Genomic DNA, 13,551 nt, shown 5'->3' with positions numbered 1-13,551 from the left:
CCTGCATCGGCAGGCGGACCCTCAACCGCTGCGCCACCAGGGAAGCCCCACTAGCTATTCTTACTTCAACAAATGCGAGTGCAATAAACACCTCCCTTATCTTTACAGTTTGTAACGGGATAGGAATTGGTGAGTTTAAAGATACACTTTCCATAAATGCTACAAATATTAAACACTTCAGAAATTGCACCTCGATCAGTGGAGACCTTCATATCCTGCCAGTAGCATTTAGGGGGTAAGTAAAGATTAAGTTACTGATACAGTAGAAAAAAACGAAATCAGCTTTGTTCACCGGCAGGTTGTTACTGATCGTCCCGTTACTTGTTTCAGTGATTCCTTCACCCGTACTCCACCTCTGGACCCAAAGGAACTGGACATTCTAAAAACTGTAAAGGAAATAACAGGTGTGTGCCGCTAACGTATCGTATGAACATAAACAGGAAATCAGTGTTTTATAAAGAGAACTTTGAGCAGTATTTTCTTCTCCTTTGGCATAAAAACATTTATTCTGAAATTCTACCATTAATGAGTAATTAGTTCTTCGGTATTTTTCAAAAATGCAGTTTCCCCTGCACTCGAGAGGCGAGCTCTTTAAGCAGAGAGTTAGGCCATTCAGGACGTGGTGTGAACACGTCTGATCTCTCACCGCCCAGCCCAGGCCAGCCGTCCGAGGACCAGCCCGGGACGTGGTGGGTAGAGGGGAGGGGGCAGCAGCGAGCGGACAGCAGGCCCCGGGCCTGGAGACGCACTTCACATCCTGCTCCGCCACCGGCGGACCTGGGCCCGGGACCCGTCAGAGCTCCACTTCCTCCATCCCTAAAAAAGAAATAGACTAAATAGCAAGGTTGTTTGGAGAGTGGGAACTAAATAGGGATAACATGTCAGCCTCCTTGTGGCGCCACAGCTCGGCACTGGCCTCTGTCGTTGAGCGCGGCGGCCTGCTTGGGGTCTGGCCCTTGGAGCGCAGCCTGCGGGGTGAGAGTCGGGCGCTGGCCCAGGGGCAGCGTGCCTGGTGCACAGGGACGCATGCGTGCGTGTGCTCGGGAAGACGACGAGAAGAGCGTTCACCTCTCCTGCTCGTGGACGCTCTCCTGAAAATCCTACCATAATGTCTCATACAGCATAGAAATTTCTAAGTGGTGTGTGTCTGAACCTTCCTTCTGCCTTGTAGGGTTTTTGCTGATTCAGGCCTGGCCTGCAAACAGGACTGGCCTCCATGCTTTTGAGAACCTGGAAATCATACGTGGCAGGACAAAGCAACAGTAAGTTGACCCCAGCCGAAGCCTGGTAGACCCTTATGTTTTGTTTTTGAAATAAGATTTACAGAAGTGCTGCAGAGACACCACAGAGAGTTCCCACACATCCTTCACCCGGCTGCCCCGATGGCGACACCCTACGTCAGCGTGGCACAAGAATCAAGTAAAGAAATCAGCAGTAATTGAACTGCAGACTTTCTGGGACCTCGCCAGTTTTTCCATGAACGCCTTGTGTGTTCTGTCAGCCCACACTGCATGTGGCTGTCACGTCTCCTTGGTCCCTGCAGTCGGTGACAGTTCCTCTGTCTTCCTTGTCTTTCATGGCCTTGACCCTTTCGGAAAGTATTGGTCAGGCATCTTGTAGGATAGCCAGTGCTTTCTCCTGATTCAGCTGAGGTTTTGCACTTTTGGCAAGAACAGTGCTGAGGTCACACATCCTCTTCAGCAAGTCATTTCAGGGGACCTGAGAGGCTTTTTAACATTGAGTGTTTCTTTCAGGATTTCCACTTTTCCAGCTCCAACAGTGAAATACACACACACACACACACACACACACACACACACACACACACGCATCTTTAACATAATAAGGGTAATGATGAGTTTTGTGGTGAGGGGAATTTTGGGACTCTTGTTCAAACCTGCCTTGGAAACCATCTGGTTCCGAGAACTCCCATAATTGACCCCTAAGAGAGCTACATAATATTGTGCAATATTAAAGAAAATCAGATGACAGTACATGTAAAGTAAGCATCACTTTCCAAAAACCGTCTTGGTTTTGCATCACTGATGCTAAACATACAGCTCATATCACTTCCCAGAAAGGCCCCTGTGCTCTGAGTTCTCAGGAATGCTTCTTTTGCCCAAAGTTCATACAGAGATGAGAGATTTAGGTCAGTTTTCTTGGGTGACTAGCATGTACCTCTCAGCTTAGTTTTAGGGATTTAAACAAGATAAAGATGACTTTTTTCCTTTTCATATTTGCTGAGAAGTCCAATGATACACCGTCCCTCCTGGGGCAGTGTGACCCCTGGTTCTCAGCAAAGCCAGACCTGCCCTGCAGGGAAGACCTCAGCTTTGTCTCTGCTGCCTTGCCTCCCCTGGGCACAGTTTGGGGGGGATTTTCCTAACAGCAGGGGCGCAGGCCTAATACACAGGAGCCAGGCTGTGGGAGGAAGAGGGAGGAAAGGGTGGGGAGAGAAAAAGAAACAAGGAGAAGGAGTCTCCAAGTTATGCTTTGACTTCTGTCATCTCACGCCTCCATTATCACTCTCTCTACTGTACTGTCTCAAGTGGCCCATTCCACGTCCTGGTGTCCAGTGAGCTTCCTAAAAATGCAAATCTCCTTCCTGTGGTTTCCCATCATTTGCAGACAAAAACCTCCTCCACGTGGTGTCTAAGGTGGTCCATGCTCTGGCCTCTTCCTCCCTCCCCAGGCCCCCCTCCCAGGGCCCCCCCCCCCACCTCCAGCAGTAGTTCATGGTTCTCAGTGCCTGTCACGTGCTCCTCCAGGTGGTTCAGGACTTCCTTCCATTTAGTCGGAATAAATTCCACCTGGTCACTTGATGAACGCGTACTGATCACCCTGTAGGATCCTAGCACAGGGTTGGGTAGCGAAGAAAATATCATAGTTCCTGCACCCGAGGTCCTGACAATCAGGCATCACCACTTCCGGGAGACCCCCTGCCCAGACTTGTTTAGACCCCTACTCTTTGCCTGCATGGTACCCCTGCTGGGTTAAAATTAACTACTCGTGTGATTGTGTCATCACTAGACAAAAGGTTTTTTGAGAATAGGAAACACACACTTAACCTAGAAATAGAATAGAATTAGTCACATATTACCTCAAATGTTTGTTCAATAAATGGATGGGTGGATGGATAGATGGACGGATGGGGAGATGGATGGATGGAAAGATGAACTTATGATTTTTTAAGTGTATTTGGATATTTGAGAAGTCAGAACATGTTCTCAATTCCCAGGCAAAATTAAAATGCAGCAAATCATTTTAATGACATTAAGACATTTAATCAGCCCCTAGTCTGCCACTGGGATTAGAGATACTAAATGAACAAGGAACTAGCTTTTCCCTCAACTAGCTTTAAAAAGCACTTGCAATTTTCCAAAGTTGCAATACATACTTTCCACAACATGATTTAACAACCCGTGGAAGGCAGTCTGTGGTAAATCTAAAGTGGTACAGAAAAGCAGAGTTTTTAGTGATGCTGTGTTTTCATAATTTTTCACGACATTGTTTTTCTTCTCTCCAACTTAGTGGTCAGTTTTCTCTTGCGGTTGTTGGCCTGGATATAATGTCCTTGGGATTACGCTCCCTCAAGGAGATAAGTGATGGAGATGTGATCATTTCAGGAAACCGAAAGTTGTGCTACGCAGATACAATAAACTGGAGAAAACTCTTTGGGACCTCAAGTCAGAAAACCAAAATCATAAACAACAGGAGTGAAAAAGAGTGCAGTAAGTCATCACTTTGGTCGACTGTGGAGATGGTTCCAACGGGTCGTTTATTTTGATTTAGAATATTGAAGAACCAGTCCCAAACCTTAAAATTACTTTTTACATTCGTAAAGAAGCAAATTAAAAGAAATCTGTATATTCTTAATTGTGAAGTTCATCAGAATTGTTTCTAGATCATTCTCACTTCATAGGACGAACTTGCCTTGAAGTCTAGGCTATCAGTTATTGGTAATTTACAGAACTAAATTTAGTATTAATTATATTGCATTTTTTAAATTTAAGTTTATTTATTATACAGCAGGTTCTTATTAGTTATCTGTTTTATACATATGAGTGTCTACATGTCAGTTTATCCCACCGTCCCGACCCGCCCCTTCCCCCAGTTATACTGCATTTTAGCTGTGTGTTCCGCCCTGCTCATTTCATCCCCAAAGACTAGAGCTAGACACACACGTGCACGCGCGCGCGCGCGCGCACGCACACACACACACACACACACACACACACACACACACACACACACACACACACACACACACACCGGAATGGGATGACTGTTTCACACGGGCATTTCCGGTTCTGAGTTTAGCGCCACAGTCAGCCTTTGAAGCTGGGCCTGCACCATAGCCTGTGCTGAGACCCTGGCCACCAACAGAAGCAGACCTGAGTTCACATCCTGGCTCGAGCCCTTCCTAGCTTTGAGACCTTCATCAGTTTACGTATATCTTTGGGCTTTGGCTTCCTCGTCCATGAAGTGGAGGTAATAATGATTCCCACACTATAGTGCAGTTGAGAGAATTGGTGAAATTCTGTGTGCCTTGCACACGGCAAGGAACCACACGCTTCCCGTGCTGTTCCGGCAGCTCCGAGTGTTTCATCCAGGTACACGCAGCACCCAGCAGGGCAAAGGGGACTTGCAGTAGGCCTCCGGAAGCCCTTTTTTGCTTGCATCACTGCTTCCTCCAGGGGCCCCAGCATGTGTTTGAGCACCTCACCCACAGGGTCCTTGGCCACTTCCTTGGCTGACCCGTGTGGCTCACCCTGTCTTTGCAGAGGCCATGGGCCACGTCTGTAACCCTCTGTGCTCGTCAGAGGGCTGCTGGGGCCCGAAACCCAAAGACTGCGTGTCCTGCCGAAACTTCAGCCGTGGCAAGGAGTGTGTGGAGAAGTGCAACATTCTAAAGGGGTAAGAGGCTTTGTTTTTTAATCCCTATGTTTTGATTTAAAAAAATAAGACTTAGGATTGTTTTATAGGTTGATGGTTAATCAGTCAGATTATTTTCCTTTTTTTCCTTTTCCTTTGTTTGTTTGTTGACAACTGTTAATCACAAAGGGAAGTGAACAAACTTTTTTCATTACTTAATCCAATCCAATTTATAGAGTCTCTCTTTATCTGGAAATATATTATATTTTTCCTAGCTGCACAAAGTTCCCAAGACAAACAGAACAGTCTTCCGTGGTTCAGATGGCCAAGACCATGGCCATTGTAGCACAGCATTCCTGCTGTGTCAAAACACAGCTCCTGGTTAATTTTTGTTTATGTTCAAGACACACTGAACAGTGCAAATAACTTAAAATATACCCATGGACAAAGAAATAAACAGCTGTATAACATTTGTTGAATTTATTGCAATCAATAAAAAGTACAGTCTGTTGATTCTATAGGAATTTTGATATTGAGTAAGGCTTTGAATGACCACAAATAATGACTAAAATAAATTAATAGGAAAGTAAAATGGAAGGATAGAGACTGGCAATTTTTTTAAAAAATTTAAAGAAAAAGAGAAATTTCATCATAGAGAAGAGCGTAGGAGTTACAGGTGGCTCTAGGAAATCTTCCTTTCTGTTTCACTATCAGGGCTTGGGCTACAGCTCAGCTCAGAAATACTCGGAAGCAGGATGAGAAGACCAAGTTTAATTCTGTAAGAATCTTTAGCTGATAGGCTCATTTGCCTAACAGAGTAATTTGCATAATTGATAGTATTGTTTCAACAAGTAAGAAATATTGGTGCAGTCCTTACAGCTGCAAACAGACACTAAGCTCTCACGTCTTCAGTGCTGACTTGTCTTTGAAGCGACAAGGTGATTAAAATAGCCACGGCGGTGGCGCCCGGGTCTGCCCATTAGAGAACCCCAGTGTCCAGCAGCACCTGTTCCACTTGCGAGGCTGGCTCCTGCAGTAGGTGTGGTAACCCAGAGAAGAAGCACGGGGGAAAAGTCCCGCGGCATATTTGGTTTAATTGATGCCATCTGCCTGAGAGGACTCACGGGCCACGTCTTTGGGTGTAAACACTCCTTGTTCACTGCCTAGTTAATTACCAGTCGTCGTAACAGCTGCCACAACTACAGCGTCTTTGCAATCAAACATCAGCTTGTCGCTTAATGTTAATCTAAGTTTGAGGAAGGGTTAAAATAGTACAAGCAAAATTTTTCACGCCTGTGTTCCCTACTTGCTGTTTTTAGGAATAACCATTGAGGAAACTTTTAATAGCTGTCTTTCCTTTTCCCAGGCATTAGTCTAGATACCATTTCTTTGCAGCTTAATTTAAATATCCATGAATCTGATATTGGAGGGAGTATCTGAAATCTTAAGGACTGATATCTTAAGGACTGTTTTCTTCCTTTTTTTCCCCATGGGTTGCCTTGCTTATCTAATATTCAAAAACTGTGCCTGGAGAACAAAATGTAGGCAAGATGTTTTGATGATAACGGAAGCTGATGTTTTTGTTCCAGAAGATGACCAAAGATTCCGCTGACAAGAATCAGGCTATCACATTACAGTATAGTCCTAGATTCCCGGCCATTCGACTTTTACCTAAAACTGTTTTGACTTTCTAAGAGAGGTGATTTGTGTCATCTGAGCTCTCAGACACGTGAACCCAGACAGCATCCTGCAGCAGGCTCTCCAGGGACGGCACTGACCAGTTTCCCGTCTTCTCCCATCAGAGAGCCCAGGGAGTTCGTTGAGAACTCCGAGTGCGTGCAGTGCCATCCGGAATGCCTGCCCCAAGCCATGAACGTGACCTGCACGGGACACGTAAGGAGCCTGTCTGATGTCACCCCACACGTCAGCCGAAGCCCGCAAGGGTGACCCTCACCCCCGTCACCCTGTGCCTGCTGGGACGCGCCTCCAGCGCACTCCCCGCCCACACTTGAGGCCGTGCCAGCTCACGGCCGTCGGGGGCTGTGACGGAGGGGAAGTCAGCACATACCCTGCTGGCACGGGCATTCCCCGTCTCTGTCCAACCCCAGATGCACGCGGTGCTGCCCACGTCCTCACACCACAGATCAGGGCGCCCTGTGGACGGGGCACACCCACAGGCAGCCTTCAGTGTTCCTGACATCTCATCATTGCTTTATCACCTTAATCAAACATCACCAAATTCTTATTTAACATGAGTTTATCGTTATTTGAAGAGTGTTTTTTAATCGCAAAGGAAGGGTTTTCAAAATTCAGTTTGGGGCTTCCCTGGTGGCGCAGCGGTTGGGAGTCCGCCTGCCGATGCAGGGGACGCGGGTTCGTGCCCCGGTCCGGGAAGATCCCACGTGCCGCGGAGCGGCTGGGCCCGTGAGCCGTGGCCGCTGGGCCTGCGCGTCCGGAGCCTGTGCTCCGCCACGGGAGAGGCGACAACGGTGAGAGGCCCGCGTACCGCAAAAAAATATAAAATAAATAAAAAATAAAAACAAAATTCAGTTTCACATCTACACGTTCAGTAATAATCATTTATTTTGTTTTTTTTTTTTTTTTGTGGTACGCGGTCCTCTCAAGGTCCCTCTCACACCAGTGTGCTCATGTTGTTAATTCTCAGTATTATTTATATGAGGAGCTCTGTTTGGATTTGAATTTCAACAGCCATATCTAAATCTAGTAACGGAAAACATTTTTCAGAAGTTCTTTAAATCAGACAGAAGACGGTAAGGCTCAGTTTTGAGGTACAGGCTGCCAAAATGGCTGGTTACAAAGGAAACCACTGGTTTCTAGGTTGGTGTTCGGTTAAATTTTCATCAGTGAAATAAAATAACTGGTGATGTTGACTGACTTAGTCATCTGATTGTTCTGTGGCTGTGGGAACACTCAGTCTTTGAGACATGAGAGCACGGAGCCAACGGGCAGACCCTCCCCTACCCACGTTATTTCAGCCCTTTGTGAAGTGTGCGGACACAACCCAAGCAGCCCCAAGGCATTCATGTCTGTGGGTTTCACCGACGCGTTCACATTTGACCAACAGGATCAAATTTAGCATGTTGCACAGTTAATTACGCAGCCACCACCGCACTTACACGTGCCACCTTCTCAACACTGGAGAAATGTAGGTGTGGGTTTTCTCAGCTTGGCCTTGGTGAGTACAGCTTCCCACAGAGGCCCCCTCGACTCCAAACACGATTCACAAGGAAGGCCATCTGACCGATAAGGATATAAATATATACATGTAGGCCAATCAAGAATACTTTGACAAGGAAAGATGCCCACAGTGTATTAAGTAAAATGTAATAAGGCACATAGTACAGTTTCTTTCATGTTTTATATATATATATATATATGTATGTATGTATATAAAATACACGTTTAAAGTCAAGAAGACTTTATTCCCAGCTGTTAACAGGGGTCACACCAGGCAAGTGCAGTCACAGAAGAGCTTGTCCACTTTAAGAACTTCCACGTCGTTTGATTTTTTTTCATGATAAGCATTTTAAGTAAAAAGCTACTTCGTTCTGAAAAAGACAGAGACATAAGTAAATGTTTGATTTATGAAACGGTTTTTCCACCTCGGTGCAGGGACCAGGCAGCTGTGTAAAGTGTGCCCACAACATCGACGGCCCTCACTGCGTCAAGACCTGCCCTGCTGGAGTCACAGGAGAAAACAGCACCCTGATCTGGAAGTATGCAGATGCCAATCACGTGTGTCACCTGTGCCACCCCAGCTGCACCTACGGGTGAGTGCAGGAAGCTCTGGGTCTGCGAAGGAAAAGGCAGAAGAACAGGGTGCTTCCCATCTTGCAAATTTGTAGACTGAAAATGTCTCCGGACTTTCCAGTCAGTCAAGTACAGAGGTTTGTATTTGAGTCGGTTCCTCCAGGTGATCTGGTCCCACGGCCACGGCAGCAGCAATGATAACGCTCGAGGGCAGATCATGGTGCTGGTGGGAGAGCCCCTTAGCCTCTCCAGGTGTGTCTCGTGCCGGGGCCTTGTTCTGCGGTGCCAGCATGTCCCAACAAGAAGAATAAGGGACAGGGGGAACGAGAGCAGAGGTCCTGCCCCGTCCCCAAAGGTTTATATATATATATATATATATATATATATATATATATATATATATGTCTCTTTCCAGATGACTGTGATTCCTGTGGGAATCTTTTATTGGTTTACAATTAATAGAAGATAACATTGCCTGGAATGTTGCCTAAAGGTGCTTTTTCTTTTAGCTAGTTGATTGCTGTTAACAGGGAAATTAAAACTATTTTGACTGCAATTAGCGGAAGCACTCAGAACATATATATCTTATTTACTAAAATGATAAATTTGACAATGAAATTGGACTACTAGAAATCAGAAGGAGAAGTTTTCCCTTCTATCTCTCATAATCCTCAACTTTATTTGGCACCGTTACTCTTCTCTGGAGCCATCTCTTACTAGCTGTGTGGACTTGGGGAAGTGTCTTAACCTCTCTGTGCTTCACTTTCCTCACCTGTAAATGAGGATCATAAGACTGCATTGCTCACAGGATTTTTGAGATCTTGAGTTTATACGTGTACTGTACTTAAAATAGTGCGTGGACCACACGAGCACTCAATCAGTGATTGCACAGATGGCGGTGCGGAGCTGGTGACGAGGTGGCAGTAATGATGGTGGCAGTTATAATGCTGGTGAAGGAGGTAACGGTGCCAGTGCTGCTGGTAGTGACGGTGGTAATTATGACCGTGACAGTGATGGTTAGTGTTCTGAAGGGGTGCAGAACCTTCCAGTCAGACTTCCAAACATCAGGAGTCTTGAAAATTTTCCGAGCATGTCCTAAGTTTTTCCAAAAAACCTATTTTAACTGCATTTATATGGAAGGGCCTGGGCCTGGAGACAAGTGATTTGGGAATGACTGGTACCCTGGTCAACTTCCATCGTTTCACCTTCCTTCTTGAGTTTCAGCCATCATGAGGGTAAATGGAAGGGCTCCATCATTCCATGACCCCGTGGTCCAAGAGTTTCAGTCCCAGGCAGCTGACTCCCCAGCTAACATGTAGGAAGCCTGGGCATTTCCTGTGTGGTTTGCATGTGACCTGGAATATTTTACCAAGTTTAACACACACACACACACAAACCCCACTTAAGCCAATTAATTAATTTGAGTAGGGCTAACATTTTTACAATATTTTGTACTCCCAGTCAGGAAATGATAATTTCTTCATACGTTCAGATATTCTTTTTTATATTTCAGTAAAGTTTTAGTTGTGTTCTTTCATGCTCTGCCTGAACATTTTGTATTTATTTTTGCTACTGTGAAATGGACCTTGTTTTCTAGTATATCTTCTCATTTATTATATCTAATATATAAGGTAGCTTTTGATTTTTTTGGCGGAGGTGTATATTCATCTCGTATTGGTGGTCTCTACTGAACTTCCTTTGAAATTAGCGTTTTAGTTCATGGTCTTGAATTTTCCAGGAAAAGAGTTACATCATCTCCAGTAATGGTATCTGTATCCCTTTTCCAGAAGTTTCAAGTCATATTACAAGGGCCAGAATTTCTAGAGTAATATCAGATACAATGGTAGTGGACATCAGAATTTTATATCTGATGGTGGTGGGAATGGTTATAATAAATCACCATTAAGAACAATATTTGCTATTAGTGTGAGATTCTTATTATCTTGTTAAAGAAACAGTTATCTATTCCTACTTTTAAACTCCTTTTTTTTAAGTCCAGAATGAATTCTGAACTTTACCAAATACCCCCTTGGTAGGAGTTTCAAGACTTTTCATATTTTTCCCTTTGGGTTTACCAGCACACTGGTTATATTGACCACTCTGCAAACTCTACAAAACATAGTATAAACTGTAATTTGCTAGTTTTTCACTTAGTCTGTTTTTTTCATATTCCCCAAAATAAGCAATTTCGGAGCAGATTTTCTAAAATAGAATTATACCACCTATATAAAAGAAATATATTTTTCCTGTTTTTTCTATCTTTGGGAAATAAATGTGTGTGTGTCTGTAAGCGTATAGCATTGGTAGAAAAATATATAGTTTTCCGTAATCTTGTTATTACTATCTCTATATCCTCCCAAAGGAATTATGTACTAAAATGGATTTAATTTTTTAAATATGGAGAAATATTGACGGGGTGAGGGGAAATAAGAAAACATTTCTTTTATGGTGTATCTGCAATGTGCACAGCATCATCCAACACATAGTCTCAACCATGACTAAGAGCGAACGCACTGCTTTTCCCATTTGTATTGTTAAAGAAACACTTAGAAAGGCTCTGGGGTCACCACGACTCGTCAGCCAGCAGTGACAGAGCCCAGGTTACAGGCACATGCTTGCTTCCAGAAGCCGTGCCCTTCCCACAGGGCAGGTCTGCTTACCCCAGGGAATGGGTCAGCAAACTTGAAGCAAATCCACTTTTATTTATTTACTTATTTACTTATTAGTTTATTTATTTTTTATTTTGGCTGTGTTGGGTCTTCGCTGCTGCGCGCGGGCTTTCTCTAGTTGCGGTGAGCGGGGGCTACTCTTCGTTGCAGAGCACGGGCTCTAGGCGTGCAGGCTTCAGTAGTTGTGACGCACGGGCTTAGTTGCTCCGCGGCACGTGGGATCTTCCCAGACCAGGGCTCGAACCCGTGTCCCCTGCATTGGCAGGAGGATTCTAAACCACTGCGCCGCCAGGGAAGTCCGCAAACCCACATTTAAATGGAACCACATTTTATAGTAAGTCGTCAGGGGAAGGTTTCTTTGAAATTTTATGCCAATAAATTAAACAAAATAACATGAAATTTTGCCTATTTTAATTACATGTAACAAAAAAATAATAAATCAAGTGGGAGACAAGGAATAATTTTTCTGACATAATTAAATAATAGCATGATATGGCCTCTTTTGCTTGATATTTGACAATCATTTCTGCAGAATTATGCAGGGCACCATCAGCTTTCCCAAGGACCTCTTAATCCTTTGATACTCAGACGGTTCCCTCTAGGGCACCTGTCCAGTCAGTACCCTCGTCCATCATCTCTTCAAATGTAAACTGGCCGAGCTCTCCCTGTGAGCATCTCCCTTGTCCATAGCTTCTTGCTAGAAACCCCATAGGTTTCCCAGCAGCACTTTCAGAGGCTGCATGAAACCCTGCTTCTTGTCCAAAGTTTGCAATTCCAGTTTGCACCACTATGCGTAGAGTTCCCATTCTATTACAGTCTGGAAACTAAACAGGCATTATGGGAACATATAAAAACACTAGTGAGGAGGGATATTTTGAGGAGGGGTTAATTTTACCAGTGGTCATCCATTAGAGAATGTGGTCTCGGATGATTATCCTAGGAGATAAAAGACTGTGAAAAAAGGGGAACTCCTTGTGTGTTCCACTGCCTGAAGAAGCCTGTGTCGTGTGTAAGGATGAAGGCCCGAAAGCCTGAAGGGCCGAGACTGCATTGTCTGACACCACGGAAAAGAGGTCTCAGACCCTCAAAACCAAGAGGAGTAGAGTATAGAGATCAGAGCCCTTGGAACGAGACAGAAAATGATTAGAACCAGTTGACAGTGTGCATGTAACAAGCACCGGTCCTCTTCACATACCTGAACCGGGCTTCTTCATCTTTCCCCAGGCCGTGAACATCCGTCGTCTCCATTTAATTGGAATATTTTATTTTCCTGTTGACGTTTTTATTGACAAACATTGCTGTCCTTCAAAGCCCACTTAGTCTGCCTTTTCAACCATCATCCTGTAATCAGAGTAACAGATGGTGGTGCCCCACAGAACGGGAACCCAGCTGCTGAGGGGTCACGCTAGGACAAATGATGTCCCTGCTTGACGTACAACATCGCAGTCGTGTGGAAGTGGATGGAGCCAGCCCCTGGCTTTCTGGGTCTGAAATCATCGTCCCCGTTTCCCTGCCCCTGAGACGCATGTCCCCACTCGTCTGTCCCCCGCCGGCCCCGCTCCTTAATCAGTGTGCCCCAGGAAATGGTTCTCTACCTTCTGCCCATATTGATGTTCTAGAGCCAGCTGTGGGCCCACTGGACCTCTGTCAAATGGAAGACATGAAAACATGTCCATTATGAAGACCAGAAATGTCTACTTTGTTCAATGCTAGAACAACCCCTATCACAAAGTAGACACTCAAAAATACTTGCTGAGTGAATGAACAAATGAATAAATGCATAATAAACAAATGCTTAAGCAATATTGAGACGCACTGTGATTGTAATGATTTGAAAGTAATTTAACACACACTGCCTTATGATTTAATAAAAACTCTCCAAGAAAAAGTGCTAAAGAAGTAAAATGATCGAAATGTGTATTTCTCTTTCAATTCCTACAGCTGTGCTGGGCCAGGTCTTGAAGGCTGTGCAGTGAATGGGTAAGTGTGACACATTGTATGTGATGACCTGATCAGAAATGACCAAGAGCGCTATGGGCGAGGGTGATGCTTTCCCTCTTTTCTGACTGCCCTCTGCCTTGGCCGGTTCTCACTTCGCCCTGGGCCAGCCTGGGCATTCCTAGCAGAGCTCACCCCGCCCATGCTGCTGGCTGTGCTTCGGGGCCGGGGGGGGGGGGGGGGGGCGGCGGGGGGGGGCAGGGCATGAGTGCTGGGGGTCCTCCACGCAGAGCCAGGC

The 13,551-nt window shown here is 45.1% G+C and overlaps 1 protein-coding gene and 1 long non-coding RNA gene across 5 annotated transcripts in view; one reads left to right on the top strand and one right to left on the bottom strand.

Annotated features, from left to right (window-relative positions):
- LOC114486359 (uncharacterized) overlaps nucleotides 1-13,551 on the bottom strand; it is a 464,012-nt gene that overhangs the window by 412,381 nt on the left and 38,080 nt on the right. The gene's annotated exons all lie outside the window — the stretch shown is intronic.
- EGFR (epidermal growth factor receptor) overlaps nucleotides 1-13,551 on the top strand; it is a 206,243-nt gene that overhangs the window by 159,487 nt on the left and 33,205 nt on the right. For all 4 annotated transcript variants that reach the window (XR_003680000.2, XR_003679999.2, XM_024115136.3 and 1 more), the window contains 8 exons: nucleotides 109-235; nucleotides 331-404; nucleotides 1,172-1,262; nucleotides 3,532-3,731; nucleotides 4,785-4,917; nucleotides 6,678-6,768; nucleotides 8,509-8,666; nucleotides 13,257-13,295. Coding sequence is in view for 2 of the 4 variants with exons in the window: in XM_024115136.3 (XP_023970904.2) it covers nucleotides 109-235; nucleotides 331-404; nucleotides 1,172-1,262; nucleotides 3,532-3,731; nucleotides 4,785-4,917; nucleotides 6,678-6,768; nucleotides 8,509-8,666; nucleotides 13,257-13,295 (913 nt within the window). In the remaining 2 variants the exon portion in view is untranslated. The remainder of the gene's footprint in view (nucleotides 1-108; nucleotides 236-330; nucleotides 405-1,171; nucleotides 1,263-3,531; nucleotides 3,732-4,784; nucleotides 4,918-6,677; nucleotides 6,769-8,508; nucleotides 8,667-13,256; nucleotides 13,296-13,551) is intronic.

Source organism: Physeter macrocephalus, chromosome 5 (assembly GCF_002837175.3).
Source record: "Physeter macrocephalus isolate SW-GA chromosome 5, ASM283717v5, whole genome shotgun sequence".
In the NCBI taxonomy this organism is placed as follows: Eukaryota; Metazoa; Chordata; class Mammalia; order Artiodactyla; family Physeteridae; genus Physeter; species Physeter macrocephalus.
Note: the sequence above shows the minus strand (reverse complement) of the source record. Positions and strands in the feature narration are given on the sequence as shown.